General features: G+C 34.4%; 1 protein-coding gene across 4 annotated transcripts; it reads left to right on the top strand.

The window, feature by feature from the left end:
• The first annotated feature begins 1,522 nt into the window (after positions 1 to 1,522).
• Positions 1,523 to 25,707, top strand: LOC110029323 (calcium homeostasis endoplasmic reticulum protein). 4 transcript variants are annotated; one of them, XM_020731574.1, is made up of 5 exons: positions 1,523 to 1,626; positions 2,509 to 2,571; positions 5,798 to 6,906; positions 7,556 to 7,830; positions 24,629 to 25,707. In XM_020731574.1, the coding sequence occupies exons 3-5, from the start codon at positions 5,894 to 5,896 to the stop codon at positions 25,393 to 25,395; spliced, it is 2,055 nt and encodes a 684-aa protein (XP_020587233.1). In that variant the 5' UTR covers positions 1,523 to 1,626; positions 2,509 to 2,571; positions 5,798 to 5,893; the 3' UTR covers positions 25,396 to 25,707. The 4 variants fall into 4 exon arrangements, with proteins under 4 accessions (XP_020587233.1, XP_020587249.1, XP_020587227.1 ...); XM_020731590.1 differs by lacking the exon at positions 2,509 to 2,571 and having other exon boundaries at positions 5,882 to 6,906; XM_020731568.1 differs by lacking the exon at positions 2,509 to 2,571.
• Positions 25,708 to 26,267: the final 560 nt, after the last annotated feature.

The raw sequence follows: 26,267 nt of genomic DNA, 5'->3' as shown, positions 1-26,267 counted from the left end.
ATTGAACATAAAACAATCCAAGCAATAAGACAGAGAGATACTAGGAGAGGAAAAATGAGAGATTCTAATCATTGTATATTCAAAGTCATCTGTTGTTTTTATTAAGGAATTTAAGTGCTTTATACGTAAATATCAAAGTTTAGGTATCATATATGTAAATAAGGATGTTTTAAGCGCTATGCATGTAAATACCTCTTGTTGTTTTCATAATGTTAAACTATAGGCTGCATAACCTAATTTACCCTAGATCAAGTGCTAATAAATTAAATCTTCACTCAAAAGAAAAATTTTGAAGGAAAAAAAAAGATTGTTGAATGAAGCCTAAAAGAACAATTATTTGAATCAAACTAAAATAACACTCATACTGAGTTGACCATAAGGCCTTTAAAGAAAAGCTCAATACCTAAAAATTTGATGTAATAGTTCCTCATTGTTTCATCATGGTTTCATCATTGCTTCATGTTGATAATCAAGAGCTCTTGCCTATAATGAAATATCCATACAATGCAAGCTTAGGAACTAGCTAGCACAGGGGCGTTTAGTATTCAATTTTAGCCAAAATTTAAGATGTTGGGATTTAAGATAAATTTAACTTTTGTTGTGCAATATAGAATTTCAGGGAATTTAGTTCCCACTTCACTTATAAAGTATGTTCCAGCCTCATTATTGGTTAAATCCACCATTCAAAGGACAAATTGGATTTAAGAGTTCCTCATATCCCAAATCCAACAACTTGATAGAAAAGCTAGATAATTAATGATAAAATGGCAAAATTTGATAGTTGTGATGCCAAATAATTTTAGTGTTTTAGACCTATAATTATTTATTAAATTTGGATTTACTTGATGGTATGGAAATGAACATGCAAAATAATAGCATTGATAAAAACGATTGTTCTACAGTAATAACAAACTCGCATGCTTGTTTCAAGAACTACTCACATCCTCATTTGATTTGAAGGAGAAGTGACACCAACAAACTTGCAACACTCAATGATGTTAGGTTGCCAAAATAAAAAGTAAAAATAAAAATGAAAAGAACTTAAATCATACAAAACACCCACTTCTCTCCCGTTGCACCTTAAATCCCAAATTTATTAAATTTGACATCCAATGTATTCAATTTCCTTCACATGTGTCTCCTCAATTCCTCCTCCAACAAACTCCTTTTGTGCTTGCTTCGATGTTGTTAAGGTTTAGGATTTGAATAGAAGCTTAAGTGGCATGAAGACAATGATTCAGGCTGTTGGACAACTTTCTGTCAAGAGATTTTTTTTTTCACACACTCAAAGTCACGCACATCACACATGCAAGACACTAAACAAACGACATTTAGGTTATAAAATAAAATTTTCAGCCAATAAGTCAATGTGACTTATATAGTATTATGTAAAGATCTGTTGCTTGATATTCTAACATGATAATACAAAACCAAAGTAATCATATTATTTTTTGTAACATATTATTTTTCTGTGTTTATTAAAAGATTTGAGTTATATATAAAACCCTTATTTCTTCATTGATTCCGGGCTTCAAGTTCCTAACCAAGGCTAATGCTATTTCCAAGCACGGTGGGAACTGTTACCGGCTGGCTGCTCGCTTCCTCCGATCATCTCCTCCGACCAAGGTGAGCATGAACTTAGTTTACACTCTAGATTCTTCTGGTAGGCATGCGTTCCATTCGGGATTCTTCTTCTAGCCCTAGTTCCCTCGCCTCAGTTTAATTCTCTAATCGAGATCAAGGAGAGGCGCGATTCAGAGATATTCAGAGAATGGATGAAAGAGGGATTCGGGAGAGGGAGAGAACATCGATTGGGATAGAGTGAGGAGGGTCAGGTTTAGAGGATAACTAGTGAGAGGGAATGAGGGAGACGGGGGACGAGGTGGAGAGCGCCCGAAGGAGGAAGCAGGGATGCGGGAGATCGACAGGGGGAACGCACGGAGCTATGATCGCTACATCGATGGCATTATTGTGAAAGGCTTTTGCGCTAATTCCTCTTCCCTTGCGACTTCTTCTTTGCTTTCCCCTTCTCTTCCTCTTTTCTACCAGCCATGGCCAGGGAACACTTTCGTACGAAGCATTCTCTCGCCAGAGCAAGGGCTTTCCTTCACCTAGCTATCCCTCCTCGTCGTTTAACATTAGGTTTAAAACTAACCCAAACAAACGAGGATTTACTATTTCTGAGTTGGAAAAGTATTTGGATTGGCTTATTGTCATGTTTTGTTGATGAAAGGCTAAGTAATTAACACAAAACCCTAAGAATAGAGCATATTGTTGTTTAGGTTAATTGGTGGAAGGAAAACATGAACCTTGGAAATCTTCCTCATCATAAAATTATTGTGACAATCGACGCTTTTATTTTTCTTGGGTGGTTTACACACTTTAAGTTATCTTAGAGATGAGTAAAGAGTCAAAAAATTAGGATGGCCTGACATAAGATTTTTGGTGAATAAGTGTAGTAGATCATTGTGCATCTTATAATAGAAGTTAACATAGCAATTTTTCTAGGTGTTGTTGATACAAATGGAGGCAATTTGAGGTTGATGATCAAAATTCTATATGAAGTTTGAGGTAAGTCGTTCTATATGTAATTAGAATATATTTTACATCTCTAGCTTTGTTATAATTAGAATAGTTAAGAAGGCATATTAAATATCGTGTAAACAATATGTAGGCCTTAAAAATGGAAATCTTTGTTTAAGCCCAATAAGTGTCGCGGACTTTGGCCTGTTGGTTGGCATCCACGTTATAAGACCTCAGATCAGGGGTTCGAATCCCCTCTGGCACAGTTGGTCTTAAGGAGGTGGTACTTGAACTGTTTGACACATTAGGGGTGGTTGGAGGCTCTTATAATAGCCTCTGACCATTCCTTTGAAAAAAAAACCCAATAATAAATTGACAAGTGTCATAGAATGCTTTAAATTTGAATTTTAGCATCAATTTATGGGCCTGCTTGGGTTTAACTCAGCTACTAAGGGCACTCCATGCACATCTTAGCATGGCTTGGCTTATAAGAATGTTTTTGACATTGGTGCTTGTCTCATCCTAAACCTTCATAATTGTGGTGAACATGAGTGATTTGGTTATCTCAAGTAGAAAATTATTTTTTCTTTTAACTATCCTATTTTGTTGTAGAGTGCAACACATTAGCTTTGATAAAATTTACCTTAGACTTGATAGATAATCACCAGGGATTGAGGTAGAATATTATTTTGCATTCTAAAATTTTCAATACTTATATTTTTATTTAAAATTGAGTTTGAACTATATTTTTAAAAAATTTAAATGTCTGACATGTCTTAGATTTTTCTTTTCATATGGAACTTCTATGTGACCCTACTGTGATAATTTTTGAAGGATGGAATATCTATGTGACCATAGTGTGATCATTTTTGAAGGAAATAGACTAACAATTTCTAGTATCATTTTGAACTCAGGATCGTCCCAAGATACTTGAGTGAATAAAAATAAAGATGTTATTTTTTGTATAATAACTATAAATAATAAATTTTCATATGTTTTGTGAGCTGACAAATTTTGCATGAGAAATTTTTGAATTGTTGTTCTTGAATAACAAAGCGCATAGCCTTTCAAGATATGCGAAGGTAGGATGTCCTGATTGAGAGTGAAATAACATGATTTGACCATTCTTTACTAGAATTAAACCATAACAAACGATTATTTTAATACTGACTAGATGACCTTAAGAGCTTGTTGTTTTGAAGAGTCAAGTTTGAGGCGATAGAACCCCAAATACATCTGAGCATTGCTAATCAATTTTCCCTTTTTCAATTCCTAAAATTCACAAAGATTAGGCACAAAATTAGTATTATAGTTTAGATCATGGATGAGTTTATTGGCAGACAGTAGGTTACAATCAAGCCTTGTACTGCTAAGATAGTGTCAAGAGTTAATATGTTTGAGATGCAAACAAATCCAATTCTAGCAATTCCTTATGATGAACTATCATCAATTCTAATAGTAAGCTTTTTATTATATGTCTATAAATATCTAGAATTAATATACCACCTGCCATATTATTTTAGGCACCATAATCTACTATCTAAAATATAATGGTATCCTCTTTTTCATTTAAGGCGTTTATGAGATGACCATTTAGAGCCAATGAACTTGTACCAATTTTGTTAGATTCAAGGTTTTTTATTTTATTTTATTTTTTGTAATTGAATAAACATTTTTTAAGGCAGCCCATTAGTTGTTTGCTGAATAGATAGAAGTTATTTGTTGTGTTTGTCAAGAAAAATCTTTTTTTAAAATATTTCTTTTAACAAATCCTAATAGGTTTGGGCCCATTATTGCATTGAGCTTATTTGTCAATAATAGTTATTCTTTTGATTCAATATTTATTTTTTTTATTATTATTTCTTTGTCTAGACACTTATGTTGAGTTTGGTTCACTTTTACAAATGTAGTTGATCCCTTTCTTTTCAATTTGTTTGATTTTTTATTTTTCATTGATCATAAGTTGTTATTATTTTGGTTGCTTCAATAAAATTCTGTTCCGCTTATGATTGTAGATTAATGCTTACATACATACATACATGCATACATGCATACATACATACATACATACATACATTATATGTATATGTATATGTATGTATGTATATGTATATGTATATGTATGTATGTATATGTATATGTATATGTATGTATGTATATGTATATGTATATGTATGTATGTATATGTATATGTATATGTATGTATGTATATGTATATGTATATGTATGTATGTATGTATATATATATGTATATATATGTATGTATGTATGCATGCATGTATTTATGTATTTATGTATATGTATTTATGTATATATATGCATATATTTGTATGTATATGCATACATACACTTTGTGTTAATATGCATTTCTTTCTTTGGGATACAAAACTGCTTCGACTTTACATCCCAGGCCTTGCCTCGTAGGTTAATGCCAAATCACTCCATCTTATTTTGTGTTTTCAGTAAGCATTGTCTTATGTATTAGAGATTGGCATTTATATTATTGATGACTAACTCGATAAGGAAATATATGTAATTTGTAAAAGTCGCACCATCTAGTCGTAATGTTTAAAGAATTGTTGGGCCTCTTTGGCAGGTGTGATAAAAAACCCTCTATCTCTAGAACTTTGAAAAGTTATTAGCTGGTGTTAATGCAAATGCATATAAAATTTTGAAACTATTTGCAATTTTTTTTTGGCGGCTCTATTTACATTGTTTTTTCTTGTCCATTTTCAAGCATTTGAATGATTTCTGTCGTTCTTGTTTCATTTTATTTGAGAGGGAATGCATTTTACTTTTGCTCTGCTCAGCTGATTTATTCTTAGCCTTTAGAGTGATTAGGTTTCTATTTTGATTAAGAGTTTATTACTGTTTATAGATTCACATAAAGTCAGAGCTTGGCTGAAAGGCCTGAAAGTGTTTCCTAAGTTTCAGAAACATCATATTATTACAGGTCAATCATTCTGCTCCATGCGAACAATGTGGGTAAAGCATCTTGGATGGCAGTGATATTGCAATCTTTTATTATCTGATTTCCAATGGTCATATTGGTTTTGGAAGTCATGCGTTTCTTCAAAATATCTGTATTACCTAATTTGGCTGTTCGGATTAACATCTTCCTGGACTTCATATTCCATAGGAGCATGTTTTTTATGTTTTATCTTTTAAATGGCTTGTTCCTCTGCAAAGGACCTCATCCAAGCAAAGAATACCAATTTAAAAAAAAATTCCTATTTTATTACTTACTAATGACGAGTACCTGGGGTTTTTTCAGGTTTTCAACTATCAAAAATCAGAAGTGTGATTGGTACAATGGTTGTTATGATTTGAACTGCTTACATTCCATTTCATTTAATAGGAGGGCCTGCTGATGGATAGACAAGCTCATGATTATGCTGCTGCAATGGCTTTTGCTCAGCAGCAGCAGCAGCAAGCCAATATTCAACAGCAACAACAGTTTGGTTTTCATTCACAAGCACCACAGCATCCTCAACAAATGCATGGATCACCGTTCATGCCTCCTCACCACTCTATTCAACAGTACCCTTACCATCACCGCTTACCTCAGCAGCAGCAGCTCTATCCACATCCAACCCATCCAATGTTACATCTTCAACAACAGCAACAACAACCATCTGGATATCCACCTCATCTACCTCCTCATCTCTTGCGTCCTCCTATGATGCACCCATATGATTCAACACCTCCTGTTGCACCCCCTGCAGATCCTGAGCTTCACAAAAGAATTGATAAGTTAATTGAATATGCTGCAAGAAATGGCCCTGAATTTGAGGCTCTTATACGTGAGAGGGAGCAGGACAATCCTGCTTACAGTTTCCTTTTCGGGGGTGAAGGGCATAATTACTATCGCTACAAGTTGTGGCTATCCACTAGATCAGGTCTGGCCTTTAACCCTTCATTTGCGTCCTCAATTCCAATGATGCCTCCATCACATAATCCCATGCTTAATCCTTCTTCTCTGAGTCCTCCTCCTTTGGGTGCTGTGGCTGGAGGCCCTGGTTTGATGCTGCCAGGACCACAGCCACACCAACCTTCATATCCTCTTTATTTTGACCAGCATCAACAGCCACCACATCACCAGGGTTTCTCGAGCCAAGCTCGCTCTGACTATGAGTCTTCCATGAAAAATTTTAAGGGTCTATCAGGGCCACTTCCTACTGATGTTGCTGCAGAGCTAAATAGTGTGCTTAGCAATCTTACTGGCACTAAAGAGTCGATAAAGGGAGCAAAGATGTGGTTTATGCAAAGGTCACCTTTTGCTCCAGCATTAGCTGATGCTCTTAGAGACCGAATATTCTCTCTAGATGATTCGGAGAGGCAGCTTCACATAGTTTTTCTGGCAAATGACATACTTTTTGAAAGGTAATTGGCCCCCCTTTCTATCACTGCTCTTAGAAATTTTGCTTAACAGATTTTTGTTAGTGGCTTAATTTCTGGCAGTTGATAAGTCTATCTTAAGTGTTTTGTATTTTGCATTATATAGCCATTTTGGCTTTCATTTGTATCATGCAGCTATTTTCTTTTTTATGCTTAACGTCCTGCAGCATTAATGTTTTCTTAAACATGAACACTTTTCAGTTAAAGTCAATGATAACCGTTATTTTCATCCATTCACTGTGACATACTAGCGCTAGAAGTTATGTTTTGCTAGGCTATTCTGACTTTTCTTTGTAGATATTCAGCAAATTGAGATAACCTATCAGTTCTCATTCTTTTTAATTTAGTGACAGAGGTACTAACCCACCGCGGATACAGCCCTCTTGCTTAAATTTTTATGCATGTAGTAGTTTCTGTGATAACTGAACTTTTCTGAGATTCAAATGCTTTAATACTGCAGATTAAAATTTTAATGGTCTATATGCCCAATCACTTTCAATAGGTCATCTAACACTTGCCTACACAAAAGCAGTTTGATATTTGTTTTTTTGTTAATTGAACTGACATATAAAACTGACGTTCTTGCACTTTATTGGTCCACATGGTCCGTCTATTTACTTATTTTTACCCCCAGTTTGCAACGGAGAACAAATCCCCTGGATCTGGATAATGAAGCACTTGCATTTAAGCCTGTCTTGGGAAGCATGCTTGCAAGGATCTATCACAACCCACAGAATATGGACGCAAATCAGAGTCGATTGGAAAAAATTTTGCAGTTCTGGGCTTCCAAGGAAGTTTATGACCAGGAAACTATTGCTAATCTGGAGAAAGAAATGACTGGTGGTCTACCACTGCGTTTCACTTCACAAAAGGAAGCTCCTTTCGGGTTTGAGTCAGCTAACATTTCAGGTCACTTCTGTCACTATGCTTTTTTTTTTTCCCTCTGTTTGTATGGCTTCTAGGGTTTGCAAAAACTAATTTTTCTTTGTAATTCCCATTTTATGCTATCCTAAAGGTTTTGCTTTTATGAAATTCCAAAACAAATTGCTTGTGTTTCTGTCTTTTAGCTTGCACATGAAGCAAGAAATGTGGTTCTCAAAGGCAGAAATTGTCACTGGATGAGCGATTCTTGACATTTTGCTGTAAATTTGCCTTAATAACATACTAAGTTTGCCAATCAATTTCTAAGTTGTATAATGAACAAGAATGCATACATTTGGATTTTGGGTGTGCACACTCATCAATATTATTTGTGGATTAGTTCCGATGCTTTGACTATTGGCACTATTCTAAGATGTAATATACAATTCTTAAGTGCTAGTCATCTATACTTATTCTTCCGTTTGCTTAATTTGGTGGCTTATTCTTTAGGGACCACAACAACTTCTAAATTAGGCAAAAGCTATGGGTAATCTATTTTTGCTCCCCTAAATGGTTTCATATTGTTGTTCGATTCAAAATGCAATGACTCAAAACTGTTTTTACATGTCACGTGCCCTGGCCACCAGTAGTCAAACCACATGTGATCTCACGGCTCACGATAACCTTTTCTTGGTTGAACACAAGTCATAATAGAGATGGATATGACTTGATTGAATTTTTCGCCTATACTTATGTTGGTACTTTAACCATTAGAATGTAGTGATTGATAAACTCAATCTCTTGAAAAACTAAATAAATTGTATTATATTAATTAATAAACCACAATGATCCAATAAATTAAGGACTATTTGATTGAGCTTTTGGTTTTATAAAAGTTTGTTTAAAAAAAAACTTTAAAAAAAGTGTTTTAAACCAAATTGACTTAACATGAATTTACAAATAATCATCATATCTATTCAACAAAATACATAACTACTTCATAAAAAATTCAATAGAAAACTTTAGCACGTGTTTAAGCTTATCATAAATTAAAAATAATGCATTAGGTTGTGAGACAGTGTTTCTTTCTTTTTGAGAATAATTTTAATTTTTTGCTCTATCAAAACATGGATTGCAGTTAAAGAACGGACTAAAATGACATTCCAAAATGAACACGAAATAACATTTTTTTAAAATAATTTTTTAGAAAGCCTTATAGTCAATCAAAATACTTTTTTTTCATATTCTGAAACGACGAAGACGGTTTTATAGTAAATTCAAATGAGGCCCTAATACAAATCAATTGGATGAAAACATTTAAAAATATTCCATTCATTTAGATACAAATTTACTAATAAAAATTAGAGCTTTTAATTATGATAATAAACTTTTATCGCATATGTTACCATAGAATACTTTATAACTTACATCAAAACATAGGGTAAACAATTCAAAACATGTCCTTTTTTCCTATTGGTCTGATGAGTATTATTTTAAGTTCTTGTAGATTCTTAGGGGGTAATCTTGTCACTTGTAGAAATAAAAAAATTAAACATGATAATAAAATCTAGCACAAAATGTGAATATCTATGTCATAGATAATCTGTGTTATTATGATTAATGCACTGATAGTGTGGTGGCGTGCATGCAAGACACACAATGCCCTGAGGTGGTGTATTTCTCGCTAGTGAGAAATATACGCCGAATAGGCTTGATGTGCAAGTTGTTCGCGAAGCGAACACGTGAACGTTTGGAATAAGTGTGCGGGAATAGTGACTCAAGAAAGATGCCTATGGCAATCCGAAGTGTGCCAGGAGCAGTGACTTGAAATAGACAAAAGAGTGTTGGGGGTGAGTGTGCTAGGAGCAATGAATTGAGAAAAACACATGTATCGAAAGTGAGTGTGCTAGGAAAATACATGAGTGTTGAGAGTGAGTGTTCTAGGAGCAACGACTTGAAAAAACATGTTATCCTTTTTTCCTCTTGGTTTGATGAGTATTATTTCAAGTTCTTGTAGATTCTTAGGTGGCAATCTTGTAACTTGTAGAAATAAAAAAAAAATTAAAATTGATAATAAAATTTAGCACAAAATGTGAGTATCCATGCTATAGATAATTTGTGTTATTATGATTAAAGATTATCTTGAAATATAATGGTTGAATGTAAATGTTCTATGAGAATCTATACTGATAAAAATGGCATATAATTCAACACAATGCGACCATATATAGCATGTTAAAATTGTTAGTCATTTTATAAAGAAACTAGACAATTGTTTAATATGTGCTCCGTTTATAACCACGAGTGAACAATAAATGGACATGCTCACTAAAGGATTATAAAAGGAAGTATTTCAAAAAAAGGTTGAACTTTATATGTAGGACACCTATTCATTCACTTGAGGAGAAGTGTGAAAAATAGCACATAGGGTTTCATCTTTGACTACTACCTTCTTCCTTGAAATTGCTACCTCATATATTTGTAAGATCTATGTTGCCAACTTACTAATTTGTGGGACTTTTGTAATTATTTTTTAATAATTTATATTCTCTGATTTTTTATGTTTATTATTAATAACTCTCTTAGAATTTTATACATTTTGTGCATGGTGGAATGAAAGAATGCTCACAAATTCTATAATGTGTGTCAACTATGGCATCGTTTGAGACCAAGGCACACCCGTGTTTCGTTGCACAACACGTTAAAATTATTACTCCTGTTTGTTTGGCACACTTCTCTCCACAGTGCATTGATCGGGAAGGACTTTCACGAAGATTTCAAAATGCGAGATCGGAGTGGCTTCCAAGCTAATGCCCCCTGCGTTACGTCATTTGGAGAACATATATATCAAAAATAGTCTCTGCCGCCACCCTTTCCAGTCAGTCGCAATCGCTTGGTAGCCCTGATGAGATTGACTGGTGCGGGCGCTTCGGGGTCAAAACTTTTAAACGGCGCTTAAGTTAACATTCCGTTTAAACATTTATGCCTTGTCAAACCAAGCCTATATCATAATAGTGCAAGCCATGTCACACAGAGGAAGCACCAATCAGTTAAAATGGTTATAGATACATAATGTAAGAAATAAATGCAAATGTTAAATCCAATTATAGTCTAGAATATTATCATCACTGTAAGGCTCAAAATATCCATCATCTCATCAAACCAATATGAGAAGGACAATTGGTAAACCTACTCTAGGTTGAAAGGAAACAGTATGTAAATAGACGTTTTTCAATAGAATCAGATCACTAGCAAGGCAGGATTCAGTAAACCCGTAACTGAAAGTTAACAACATGATGAATATAAATCAATTATTTTCTTGTTTGTGGAACACATAAAGCATTGAAAAGTAGATATCCGGAGGGCGTGACTTGCAATAGTCACTCTTTTGACATTTTATTTACTAATAATAACGTTTGACAATAGTTTGGTCTCTTTTTAATAACCTGAGTGCAACGACCAATCTTCTCGTATTTTTACATGATTTTTTATTTTGATATTAGTTTTTCCAGTGATTGTAGCTCAAGTTTATTTTCATACATGTGTTGAATTTTATCGGGGGTTGAATCACAAATCAGACTGACAGGCAATGTTTAATGCTTAAAATGCCAACAACTATCAAAGCATTTAGTTGTTAAACCTGGTAGTGAAGTAGCAATAGTTGTGTTCCATTTGCATTTAAAAATGCTTAAAATGAGACTGTAGCACTCCATAACTTCCTTTTCAAAGAAGTCAATAGCCCTTGAACGACTTCTTCGTATAATGGCATTCAATTTGTGTTCAGTTGTAAAATTATATTATATTTTAGGCTAGAGTAAGTTGACTTCATTATGTTTTTTCAATTCAGGCCATCGAAACCTAACCATGGGAATCACAAACATGCTGAAATGATTCTAGAATAAAAACAATGGCAATTAGTATGTATTCACCTAAGCTTGTTGGGTAATGATTGAAAAATTTTGAGCAAATTCAAATGAAGATTAGAAAACAATCACTAAAGATCTCACACATGTTTCTGTGGTTAGGTAACATTTAAGTAGATTCACGCTTACTTAAAAGATTAAATATTCTACTAAGTTTTTTTATAATGGTCATATGAAGTGGTAGGTGAGAATAATTGAGTCTGAATGAAGCTTGAGTTAGGTAGTCTTTAATTTAGAAAATCAAGTGTGAAATGGCTTATGTCGCCGCTATCTTGAAAAATTAAGTATGAATTATTTTGTCATCATTAATTGTGATTAAATCTTGAGTTGATAGCCTTGAGACCACATTTTATCAAAAGTGATTGATGCAATTTAGATTCTTTACTTAATAATCGCCCACTTGGAGTAAATTTTTTTTGTACTAACTTTGTGGCTGTCTGAATAGTTCTCAATGCGACACCTCTATATCAACATTCATGGAGGTTAACTAAAATTTTACAAAGCCTTAATTTCTCAAGTATGCACAACTTGTGTGAGTATATCAATGAAGTTCTTTGCTCTTTTAATTTCGATGAGTTGTAAGACATTAGCTTCCAGTAACTTTGACATGTAGATGTGCTAGAGTTGTATTTGCTTTATTCAAGTGTAAAAATAGCATTTTTTTCAAAGTGAATGGTACTTTGACTGTCACAAATGAGAGTGTAATTTTCTTGAAATCAATTTAATTTTTTTCAAAAAATCTTTTAGATAAATCATTCCCGTGTTGGCTTCAGTGATTGCCATGTCTTTAGCTTTTCTGAATGATATTGCTACCATCTTCTGAAATTGTAGCATCCAACTAATAACGGTACCATCATATATATATATAGGTTTACCTAGCGGTACTGATTTTTAGGTCTCCTAAATCTAAATTAATGCAATTTTTAAATTTTAAATCAATTTTTTTAAAATTCAAAGATTGAATGATTTTACTTTTTAAATAGCACAATATCCATTTAACAATATTTTAATATTATGTTCTCATATTCCATGGATATCTGCTGAGTGCTCTAACTGCTTGTAGAATATGTAGTATTGAGCAAACTATTGCATGTATAAGAGATCCAACAACTCGTATAAAGGGCTTTGGTCATGTGCTCTCTGTCTTCAAATTTTTGAAATATATTTCTTAGATGATTTGAAGTAGCTTGTTAGCAGTATATTTATAGTCTTTGCATTTATCATGTTAGGCATTTTAACACTTTTTAAATATATTATGATTGTGACAGACTTAGTATATCCATGAATTTATTATGATCTATGTTAATCTCTGAGAGATTCTTCAGAACATGGATTATTAGCTCTTGCCATCAACATGTCCTTCAGGCATAATACTTAAAAAATGCGATCATTTTATATTCATTTAACCTAGCAACAGTGGTTGACATTGCATTCAGAATCATTGATCCCATGCATAAACCTATCAAATTTCTATCACCTTTGACAAATCTGCACACAGCAATTTTTTTTTAGGGTTTACAAAGATCTTTAGTTGCACCATATAGATATATTCCTTCAAGTTATCATGTAGAAAAATTATTTTTACATCAATTTGTTCTAGTTATATATTTTTTGCTATCACATTGCTTAGTTTTAAATGAATAGTAATTTGGTTAGCTATGGGTATGGGTGTCAAAGTGGGTTCACAAGTTGAGTTTCGGTGTGACCCAAAATTGACCCGACTTAAAATTATTTCACTCAAACCCAACCCGAATGTTAAACATGCTATAAAGTGCAACTTTAACTCAATCTTGATTCAAGCCGGCCGACCCGAATTTGACTTATGTAACCCGTTTAGCATAGGCCTAGAAACTACATATTTGAGACAATTTCGACTCAAGTTTGGGTTTGTGAGTTAAATTTGATTTGGTCGGCCAAATTTGGGACAAGTCTCCGAAAAATTAAAAGGGTTTGGATTTTTTTACCAAACCTAACTCTAAAATCAATCAACTCGATCCTAACCTAGATTTTTTGGATTGAGTTAAGTTGAGTCAATTTTTGACACCCCTAGCTATGGGAGAGAGTTTCTCTATAAAGTCTATACCATTTTTGTGCCTTAAACAACAAGACTTGCCTTGTGCCTTATGCTTCTTGTTTTTTTCTCCAATTATATACATTTGTTTTACCATGACTTCTTGTCTTTGGATAGCTTGATAAATCCTTTAAGTGTTTTTTTTCATAAAGAGATTCTCTTTTTTCATTGAAAGATTCCACTTGATAGAATTCTTATCTGTATGGGTTTGTTGTAGCATTTAGGCTCTTTTGCATCTGTAAGCAGCAATTAATTTAGTGTAGGAGGATAAAAATTAGTCTGGTTGTGATTTCTTTGTGATATTTTGAGTTGGCTCACATGTGCATTGTGCTCGATTTACTCCTGAGTTTGGTAAGTCATTTTCTGTCTTTGCTTTGAGATAGATGTCTTCTCTAGTTCAGCATGCTTTGGAGTGGAGGTTCATATATATAAGTGTGGAGGTATACTTTATATTAGCATGTCTTATTTTTGTGTAATATAGATTCATTGAATATAAAATTTTTTCTTCTAGTAATACACCTTTTCCAATCTCAGAATCTGCATCCATACAGATCTACATGTTCAATAAAGTATTACTTTTTTATTTTGGGCCAAGTTTGTCTATAGTGATCTGATCAATACTAATGTACGATAGACAGCCAGAAATCTTAAAAAATGCATGTATACATCCTTGTCATGTAGGCCGCTTCATGGAGCCCAAATTTAGGGGCAATTGATAGCCTTAGATTGATCAGGTATTATTGCATTTACTCAGAAGGCTTTCGGACGATCTGCATGTAATCTCATGCTTTGTGCGCATTCTCGAGGGTTCTATTCATCCTTTCAGTTAATTTATTTTTTTTATGGTGTACTTGTGATTATATTCTTAACACAAATCTTGTGAGCAATGCCGTCATTTTAAATTCTATAAAATTTATGCATCCCTCCATCATTTGTTTGTTGACATTTAATTTTGTCCCTAATTTCATTTTCTATCCTGTTCTTTACTTCACAAAGTGATAAACACAATAATATTTTTAGCCAAGAAATCTATATCTTTCTAATACAATAATAAATGGAAGTGACATGTTGTCTTAAGGAAGTGATTATGGATGGATCTTACACGTTTGTGTGTACCAATTTTAACCGTTTAGGTTGAGCTCTTTTCCAATATTTGTGAAACTATATCTCTTTGGTTTCCTTAAACATAGTCTTCGCAATAGGTGGATTTAGTAGGTTTTAAATTTGGAATTTTACCTCTCTTTTAAAATTATTTAGTTCTTTATTTTGTATGGCCTAGCCTTTCATCTCATAGATTTGAATTTATCTCAGCATGAGTGGTAGCTCTTATTTTTCTTGTGTGAGTGTTGGTTTAAATTGTTTTGTTTTTTTTCTCTCAAGCAGTCGCCAATACACCTTTTGTCACTTTTCAAGTATCATTATTGAAATGGCACATCATTCGTCTTTAGCTAGCCGTCTGATGGAAATTAAGCTTCGTTGAACTTAGTGATATACCTGATATTCTTTAGTTTCCAATTGTTGTCACTATCTTGATTATTACATCTTCTATGTTTATAATATTTAAAAGCCATCATTAATATGGAACACCTTATTATGATTAACTGTGCAGTATCTTGTCTTTAGATTTTTATTGGAAGAGGAATGTAAAGATGCACTCGAGTCTAGTACCCATCCCTATCAAACTGTATATATTAAGCATCAGTGCATCATAAATGTTATCCATAATAACAATCATTGTTTTTTCTTTCTCTTGGTTATGTTTGTGCCTTTTTAGTTGGTTTTCTTTTATCATATGGCTAGCCTTACCATAATCTAAACATTCGGTTTGACAAGCTTAAGATTTGGTTTTGTTGTGATTTGATTTATATTTTGTGCCGTGGGTTGCTGTTATCTCTCTCCATTTGTTGCCAATATTTTTTGACCTATTCCTATTGTCAACATTTAAAATAGAAGATGATATACTTTCACCTTGCTCATGCCATTTGATATCCTCTCTAAGAATAAGACCTCTAGCATTACTTTTCATTATGGATGGTTCATAGGAACTTCTGATGGATGTATTAGTGTCATTCTTGCTCTTAGACAATAAAACGAGCAAGCTTAAGTTATGGATCTCATTATCGAACTTGATGTTCATACAGTTCAACTGTCTTGTGGTTTGGTTGAATTTGTTCATGTGATTGGCGATCCTGCTTTTTTGGAAATGTTAAGGTTGAAAATTTTGCGCATTATATATACCTTACAAATTTTCGAAGGATTTTTTTGCATTACAAGGAGGATCTTCGTGATGCCTTGTGTTGTGTCTCATTGAAAGTTTTTTATGGCAATAATCATGTTAAGGGATAGGCGATTGACCCTTAGTGCTTATATGTTCATCAACTTCACTCTTCTGATTAATCACTTACGGTTTAACTGTTCTTCAATGGTTAATAGAGTTTTCCTTGAGTCATAAATATTCTATTTGTATCTCATAGAATTCAAAGTTTAAACTATTGAACTTATCAATTTTGATCATTCTATCCTCCATGCTTAGATCCAAAAGCTTTTCAGACCTAAGTTATGATACCAATTGTTATGATAGTGATAAAAGATTTTATATGTTGGATGATGATACTAGAACAAATACATCAAAGAACTTGAACAAAAGACATTAATTTATGTAGTTTGGTGAGACTCACATACATCTACACCCGCATAAATGTCAAATGTTCCACAAAGCTTGTAAATAGAGATTATATTTTATATGAATAAAAGCAAAAATATCACGTTGTCTCTGTTAATGATTGAGAGAAAACACAATCACATGTCTCTATTTTCAAGATAAATGCTAAATGCAGAGAATAAGATGATGATGCTATATATCCTTTTCTCTTTTTTCTCTGCTATGAGATTTTCTCTCTCTCGTCCATTCTTTCTTTTTTGTTTATTTTTGAGTGTGGGATGATTCCAACCATTGTTATCTTCTTTTTATAGTTGTTATATGATGTGTTAGATGAGAAGTACTAAATATGAATGAAGCTTGAGTTAGGTTGCCACTATTTTGAAAAGTTAGTGTAATTGAGTTATTTAACCATCATTTTGGAAAATCAAATTTGAATTGAGTAATGTAGTCACCATCAAGTGTGAATAAAGCTTGAGTTAATAGCCACTAATTATTAAAAAAAATAAAACCATTTTTTTAAAGATAATTAATGCAATTTAAATTACATGCTTAACAAAGCCAACCAACAGTAAGATCAAGATTAACACTAAAGTCACATGTGTAATTCTCAGATGTTAAGAAGTCGAAATGAAATCTTAAGAAAAATGAGAAATTAAAATCAATTTAATAACAAACAATGCCCACGTTAGAATATTAGGAGTGAAGACAGAAACCTAGCCTAAAAAATTATAGAGCTGGATTATAGCTGCTAATTCACAATATAGTAATTTAATTTCAACAAATTAATAGGAAACCACATGAGACTATATGTGGGGTGTCTACTAGTCGGATTGGTTGTAGCTTTGGAAGTTGTTGTCAAATTCTTGATTTTTATCTTTGGCTTCATCATAATAAATTACATTATGAAGTTGTGGTAGGGAAAAATAGAAGATGGAATCATTGTAGTCGAGAGAAGGGGGCAAAAAGAGGAGGGTCAAATATTAGAAAATCGTGCATCCGGATTTTGCCTCACCAAATCTAATTAAAAGCAACAACTCAACACATAAGAAGCCTATCACTATAAGCATATCACACCATGCTCATTAAAACCATTGTCTCAAGAGACGAAGCATCCAACAAACTAGCTCCAAAAGAACTAAAGAAGAACGAAAAACTATAATGGTAGAGGAAGCACCTGAGAGAATAACCAATTGTAATTCATATGAGAACTAATTTGATAATAAGGAACCCAAAAAATAGTTAGCAAAAGTGTTTGGAGGAACAAAAAATTAGCATACCAAACTATAAATGTCGATGATTATTTGATTTCTTGGCTCAATAAGTGGTTTTCTTTTGATAGTGTGCCTGAAAATGACCCATATATGATGGTACCTTTATTCATTGGTTTATCTAGTGGATCGAATGATATCCAAGTATAAAGATAAGAAACTTGGCTAAAATAACATTTTCTTTAGGGTTTATAAAGCCATTTATTTCTGGAGAGCAACTAATATGCTTAAGCAAGGCTAATCAATTGTTTAATATGACTCTTTTTATAATAACAAGTGAACACCATTTAATAAATGGAATCACTTTGGGATGTCTGATAAATTGTTTTGGATTTTGTTATTATTTATAGGAGATGTTACTCTCAAAATTTATAAATTATTCTCTACATGAAGGGGGGTTGGAGGGCCTGGACTTGAACTATAAATTGGAGGGAGCTCAAAGGTTTGGAGGATATTTCATCTTTTCTTGACCACCGTTATTGATCCACAATTCCCAGACCTTCCTTCCGCCATCGCCAAGTCAGCATGACCCAACCATAATTGTCAAACCACAATTGTCAGATTGTCGCTTTTCTCATTCCACCATCATCCTCAAATTGTTGTAGTTTGATTACAACTACGGATTGCTGTCATATGCTTGTCCACTGTGGTCGGACTATCGTTGTCCACCCATCGTCATTTAACCATAATTGGTGGTCGATCATTATGGAATTAACACCATTGATCCATCACTGTCAAATTGGCGTCAGACCGTTGCTGCTCTTCCATCGTCGTCGGATTATCATCGCTTGTCCACATCGTTGGGCTTCCATCGCCTGTTGACTTGTCAATCCGCTGATGCTTATCAATTGTTGTTAGATTGTCGAAGCCCATCAACCTTTTTTATATCATTATTGCCCGTCCATTGTTGTTGGATTGCAACTACCCATCCACTATCAACAGTCTGCCATTATACCCCTACTGCATTTAAACCTCTGTTGTTGGTCCACTACCATCAGACCGACATTTCTTAACCACCTCCATGGAGATGCCTTCATTCATCCATCCTTGTTCATCTGTCACCACTTGTCCACCATTGTCAAGTTCTCACTGCTAGTCTGCCATTTTGGAATCACCATCATTTGACCATCGCGGTTAGGAGGCCATTTTTTGACCATCACCATAGGAAAATTGTTGCTTGTCCATCAACGAACCACTGATGCCTTTCTATCATAATTAGCCACCGCTTTCATATTGTTGTTACTTTTCTATCACCATTGAACCACAATCACCTATTTGCAGCAGTTGAATCAATGACATCTTTCCACTGTTGTATTGTTTTTGTCGGTACATCGCTATTGAATTGTTGCCCAACCACTATTATCAGAACTTTACCCACCACAGTTAGATTTCTACTTCCATCCATTGTAATTGGAGTGTCATTGCTTGTTCATTATTATCAAACACCAGTTGTTCGTTCAATGCCATTGATTGTTGTTTACAATCCACAACTCTCGAACCATCATTGCCCGTTCAATATCATCAAGCCATTGTCGCTTGATTGTTGTCACCTATTATCCACCGCTCGTTTTTTGTCGTTGGATTAACACCACTCATCCACTGGTAACAGGCCACACTTCTTGACCAGTCGTTGGATCATTGCCATCCTGCTATCGTTGCTTGACCTCCCATCCCCCACTGCCCGTCCACTGCCATCGAGTCGCCATTCTCCAACTGACACCATCAGATTAGCGCTGCCAATCCATAATTGTCAGACCGCCATGGTTTGTCCACCGCTGTTGGACTTTTGCTACTCATCCATAATTGCTAGATCATTAACACTTGTTTGTCACTATCAAACTATTGTCATCTAACTGTAGTCATTGAACTATTATTGCCTGATTGTTGTTGTTGGACTGACACTGCTAAACTACCTTAGTGGAATCATCATTTCCCAACAGTCATCGTTTGATTTTCGTTATTCATCCACTTTCATTGGACTAATTCCATTCTTTCACGGCCTTCAAACCTTTGCAGTTGGGTCATGTCATCTGACCATTGTTGTCTGAGCATTGTCGTTGAGACACCTTGATCTTGCCATCACTGCTAGTTTGTCACTGCCTGCCAACTATTGTCAATCTGTCTCTATCTACTATCGTTATCAAATCATTGTTATTAGACCACTGTTATAGAATTTTCGTTGCCTATCTACAACAATTTGATCGTTGTCATCCCACTACCATAATTAAACGACTGCTATCAATCCATGTCATCGGATTGTCACATGATCACTATAATTGAATCACTGCTACTCGCCCATCGCCATTTGACAGCCACCATCCACCAACTGCATCGAATGATTATTGTCGGTTCATTGTTGTTAGACCATAGCTGCTTACTCATCTTCATCAGATCGTTGTCATATGATTGCCATTATCAGAATGTTGTTGCTCATCCGCAAGCTTCTATCCTCTATCATCCAACCACTGTCGTCACCCATCTAATCGTTGTCATGCATCATTACCACTGCACAACTTGACCACAGTTGTTGAGCTCTCTTCACTCGACCACCATCATTAGAACATTATTGTGCAACCACCTTCTTTGAGTTGCCACCGCCAGACAAACAGTACCAAACTATCATTGCTCAACCATTGCAGTCGAATCATTGCATTTCAACCACTATCTTTGAATCATTGTTAATGCTCGAGTATCGCCAATCTGCTGTTGCTCGACCTCCATCGCTAGTTTGTAGCAGCCCCACCTCCATCAGTTGGGATTGTCTAACTTTCATTGTCTAGCCATGGTCAATTGACCTAGCCACAGTCAATTGATCTTGGTCATCCAAATATAGTAGCTCGATCACCAAGGCCATTACTTGATTATGGTATACTGGTTGTCGTCACCCATCTACAATTGCTAAACCTCCATTGCCTAACTTTGGCACTCGTCCATGGTCACTCGTCTATAATCGCCCATCTTTAATTGTTTATGTCCCTTGCCAAATTATGGTCACTTGTTTCATCGCCCCACTGGAGTTTGCTCGACCATGTTGTTTCGATCAATGTTGCTTGATAACTTCATTGCCTGCCATTGCATATAGGGGTGTCAATTCGGGTTGCGGGTCGGGTTTGGGTTTGACTTGAAATTGGCCTGATTTGAAATGAACCCAACTTGCCTTCAACCCGCTGACCCGAACCTGACCCGTATAACCCATTTAACATGGCATAATATATATTCAGGTTAAATTCAAGTCGATCTCAAGTCAATTTCGGGTTGGTCGGTCGAGTTTGAGTCAATTTCAGATTAGTGGGTCAATTTCAAATTGGCAGGTCAACCCGAAACTGACCTAAAAAATTAAACGGGTTATGATTCCTAGTTCTAACCCGACTCATAAATTATTTGGAACAACCCAAACCTAGAGTTTTCAAGTCTTGGTCGGGCCAAGTTGGGGTGTCAGGTCATTTTTTGAAACCTCTACTTGCATATAAGGCTGTTGCATGCCATATATGGGTTGCTTTCATTTCTAAGGCTGATGTCCATTGTTAACATTTGCAATTTCCAATTAGGAAGATGCACTTCATAGACACCAATGATGACACCCACATGCCTTGTCACCCTTGCTGGCAAATAATATTGATGCATGCAATTGAGATTATACTTGACTTCTTAGTTCTCGACTACACTCAAAGATGAACAACCAAGTATTTCACAATTAGTCTTTTAAAAGTAACTCTAATGCCCTCAAATTTTTTTCATCATGAAATGTATTCTAATCAATTCTTGACTATTTCAAAATAAATTGTCTCAATTTTAGAGACGAGCATCAATTATAACATATGACTTATATTAGCTGAATTATTTCAGCTGAATCAAATCCGAGACTTTTCCTTTTTTCCGATTTTCATGGAAAAAATTTCCTATTTTCTTTTATGACTATTTTATTTATGTGTTTAATGTTTTCATGAAATTAAGATATTAATCTTTCATTTTATTGCCGCCAAGTTCCTTGCACGCAACCAACATTAATAGCATATCAATTGCAACTCTTTTTATTTGTGTGCTGGAATTTCATGTAAAGTTAAAATATTAATCTCTCACTTTATTATTAACAAATTTCCTGCGCACAACAAACAATAATAACAATACCGAAGAATCTGACAAAGTGATCCTTGACATTTCTAGCTTTGTTATAAAAAATAAAACACGTTCACTAGATTTTTAGTCGTTATAAATTGACATTTGGAGGCAAGACTAATTCCCTTTTGTTGCTTGTATTATCAACATAAATGATCCTTTAAGAGCTTACCACATAAAAATAGAAATTTAAATGTGGATAATAACATATTCTGAACATATAGTACATCTAATATTCCTCAAAAGTTATTTGAAGAGAAAAGAAAATCTGTATAGCATCTTTTAAGAAATGAGCATCATTGGTTTTCAAGATCAATGGAAATTATCATAATTATATTCACTTCAATTGCGGGCATGATGTTAAGAATAAATGATTGAGAGTATTCATATGTTCCTAAGAAGAAATGATTGACGTAGTATTCATTTTTTCCCCTTGTAGTGCATTTCAACTAAAATAAAGGGATAAATCCATCTGTCATACAAGAAAGAGATATTTTCATCACCTGCCCTTGGCAAATATAGTCATCAGCTTCATCTTTAATAGTATCGATCCTCTTTCCGAGTAAGGGAATCAGTAATTTTTTTCCTCACAAGAAAGTGCTTTATATTAGCCCAACACTTTGTGCACAAGAAATCTTTCAAAGGAAGTTCTTCTAACTAAATTTCACCAGAGTTTAAGAGAAAAAGACGAAATAAGACTCCAAAAAGATTTATTACCGAATCCACCACTTTTACAGGATAACAAATAGAGTTGTAGGCAGCCCAAATAATTTTACTTCCATTTTTTTTGCCGCCAATGAAAAATTATGGATGATTTAATAAATATGGTATCAAATCTTAGGCAGGTAAAGGACTTGGAGTAAATAAGAAGGAACAGCACTTAAATGTATGGTATCAAATCTTAGGCAGGTAAAGGACTTGGAGCAAATAAGAAGGAACAGCACTTAAATGTATGTTTAATCAAAGTAAGCCAAGCCCCTAGAGACATGAAAGAGTGATCTCACCCAAAAAATTTTGTTTTAGATTTTTTAGTGATGATATCTAAGGTTGCCGATTTTTTTTATCTCTATGATTGGACACCTAGATTAGACATGCATTTTTTTTCCTGGTAAACTTAATAACCTACTTGATGGAATTAATGTTGTAAAAAATGCAATTTTACACGACAAAGATAGACTTCTTCATATTAATGAGTTGACTAGAGCAGTTCTGATAATCCTTAAGAAAGATCATGATTTCTTTATAGAACTATGATAACCTTTTGTAAAGATGATAATGGCGTCAACAAATGCTAAATGAGTGATAAGAAATTTTCAGCAGACATTATACCCTAAGTTGGGGTTCCTTTTAAGAAAGTTTATTCAAACCTCTTGAGATATATTTAATTGAAATAATGAATAAGAGGGGAGGGATGAGATATTTCTGACGTAGACCCATAAAAGATATAAAGAAATCATAAGGACAAGCATTAACGATTACTCTGAACTAATAATCGGAGATTAAAACTTTAATTCTATCAACAACATTGTAATGGAAATAAACTTTCTTTAGAAAGGTCAACAAGAAAGGCCATTGAACATGAGTAGATGTCGTAGCCATGTCTAAGGATGTTATCTATAATATTTTCTTATTTAACAACCCACCTAATTAGTGGAGAGAATCGTATCTTAGATCATGTTATCTGTCGGGTATAATTTTAGTCAAATTTATTAGAGGCGATGTATAAGAACCAAAAGTTTGGGTTGCACTTGTTAGGGATCAAAACAGTAAATGTAAAAGAGTAATATTTTAGGATCTTTGTGCCAACATAGCATCTGGTGACCATATTAATCAAATCTTTACTTAATAATGTTCTCATGAAAAATTTAAAACTTGGCAGCTGCAGTAGAGTTCTTTAAGTTGAAATTACTTTTCAATTTCTTCAGAGGAAGTGGTCCAAGAAAGCATCAAGTTGCCTTCGAGAAAAATGACAGTCTAAACAAATGACTAGTTGATCTTAGGTAAATACAAACCTTCATCAGAAGATAAATTCTTATAAAATGTAACAATAAATTTATCAATGGATAGAGAATCAGAGATGCCCTCACCCTTGCTGTTTTTAATTCTAGAAATCTTGTTAATGTAGCTTCTCTAATTACTCTATTTAGTATTCCTTTAAACTCCCAATTCTCCATTTAATGTCAGATTTTTGTTCTCCAGTTCTCTTTTGAACTTGATGTAAATATACTCAGCTTGGCCATATTCTTATTATGAGAGATTTTATCATTATGCACTAGAGATGAGAAATATCTCTTCTAGTCAATTAATCCGATCCTCAACTATCTTATATTATGAAATATATCACACATCTTGTTCTAATTATGAAGCATACTCTTTCATTATTTATGTTTAAGCCACAACCCTCAAACCAAAGCCCTCGATCGGGCTAGTAGAAAAATAAAACTCAAGAATTTATCATGTTTAACTCACATTATAAGAAATCTAAATGGTTAAAATATACTGTTAGCTTGTGCAGTAGCTACTATTTTTGTTTCCTAACTGATTCTCGACTCCCAGAAACCTCTTAAATTTGCAAATTTCTATAACAAAAAACCTCATGTTGCACTGTTTATCTTTTTCAAGATTTATTAAATATTTACCCAAGATCTTTTGTCACTCTTTTATCCTTGCTTGTTTAAATTCATATGCAGAATATCAAATACAGGAATATAAATCTTCAATTAATTTCTTCCTTGCATAACTTTTATGGGAAATGTTTCCAGAAATTTTATTTTCATTAGCTCATTTGCTTCTCTGGTAACTACAGGAAATACACCATCAGAATGGCAATCCGATCCACAGAACTTAGTCGATCTCCCAGAGCCTGACCAGCAACACCCCACTATTTCTGTCCCACCAACCCAATTTGTACCCACCGGTCCTCAGTTCCTTCCAAACCAAGTCCCTGTAGGTATATATCAACCTATGCCCCAGACTTCATTCCCCGGGGTCTTACCACTTAAGAATTCCGCTCAAGCCACACCGCAACCAAGTATTCTACCCGGCGCCGCACCCATCGTATCCGACAAACCCCCTCCGCCATACCCTCTTTTCCCCCCAGGTCTCATCCCAGGCATGGTTCGTAAAATGCAGATCGGCAGCGGCGTTCCATACTCACCCTTAAGCCCGCTCGACATCCCTACAGTCATTCCGCCATCGAATATTCAACCATCGGAGATCCTCGAGAGGGTGGCAAAGTTCTTCAAAGATATCGGCGAGGTTAACCCGTCAGATGGGCCAATGAATTCACCCGAACCAAATGATGATTTTGAATATGATCGGGAGCCTATTGCTCGAAAGGGTGGTGCTTGCATACCGCCGCCGCCAAATCTACAGGTTGACCCAGAGACTGGAACGTTTCCTGATGGGAGCGTTGACCGAAAACCGGGATCGAACAGTACCGGGAGACTTGGACTCGGTGCTACTGCAGACCCGAATGAAGTCAGCCAGTATGATGATGTTTACACTTCGTATAGGAAGCAAAGGAGCACCACCTACCATTCTTCCATGAGTGCGAGGTCTTCTGCGAGGTAAGAAAAAGATCATGTTATTCAGATTTAAATTTTATTTGGTTTAATAGTTTGTTTTATGAAAGCTCAGATCATCAACTGTTGTATTGGATTTTGTTACGATTAGCTACATAAAGCTAGGCAGTGATGGAAGGAATGATATTTTGATGCTTAACATTGATGACGCCTGTTATGTTCAGTCAGTTTTTCGTATTATACATTTTTTTCTTATCTGCCTAGCTATTGACATTAAGCAAACTATATTACTTGTAAAATAATGATTTTGTTTTTAATGATTATATTTGAGAAAATAGTTAGGCACCTTACAGCCTGCAGTCATTTGGGATGCTCAATAGATGCAACTGTATTTGCCGTCTCATTTCCGTTGATGCACTGAATTTGTAAAGATGTTATTGGCGCAAAAGTCCACGGCATGTTCTACGTCTTCTTTAAGATGCTAATCCTGTTTTTTTTTTTTTCTTTTTTTTCCTGGTACTCATAAAATCACCATATTTTTAACCTTTTTTTTGTCATATTTTATGTTGTGTAATATTAGGATCTTGAAATACAGATTCTCTTCGATACATTAATGTAATTGGTAGATATTATGGTTCACAGGAATATGAAGCATACAAGAAAATAAATGGGTTGGAGAAAAGACTAGATTTTAAACTTTTGCTATTAGCTAGGAGTGGCGCTAGAAATGGTGTTGGTGTAATTATAGATAAGAGTTTAAAAAATAATGTTATAAAAATTAATAGAATTCAAGATTGAATTGTAGTCCTAAAAATTGTTATTGAGACTAAAATTGTGCGCAAGTAGGTTTATGTATTAGTTCAAAAGAAAATTTTTTGAATGACCAAGAAGAATTAATATAAATGATACTTCTAGAAAAAA

The sequence above is a fragment of the Phalaenopsis equestris genome, unplaced genomic scaffold (genome assembly GCF_001263595.1).
Source record: "Phalaenopsis equestris unplaced genomic scaffold, ASM126359v1 Scaffold000002, whole genome shotgun sequence".
In the NCBI taxonomy this organism is placed as follows: Eukaryota; Viridiplantae; Streptophyta; class Magnoliopsida; order Asparagales; family Orchidaceae; genus Phalaenopsis; species Phalaenopsis equestris.
Note: the sequence above shows the minus strand (reverse complement) of the source record. Positions and strands in the feature narration are given on the sequence as shown.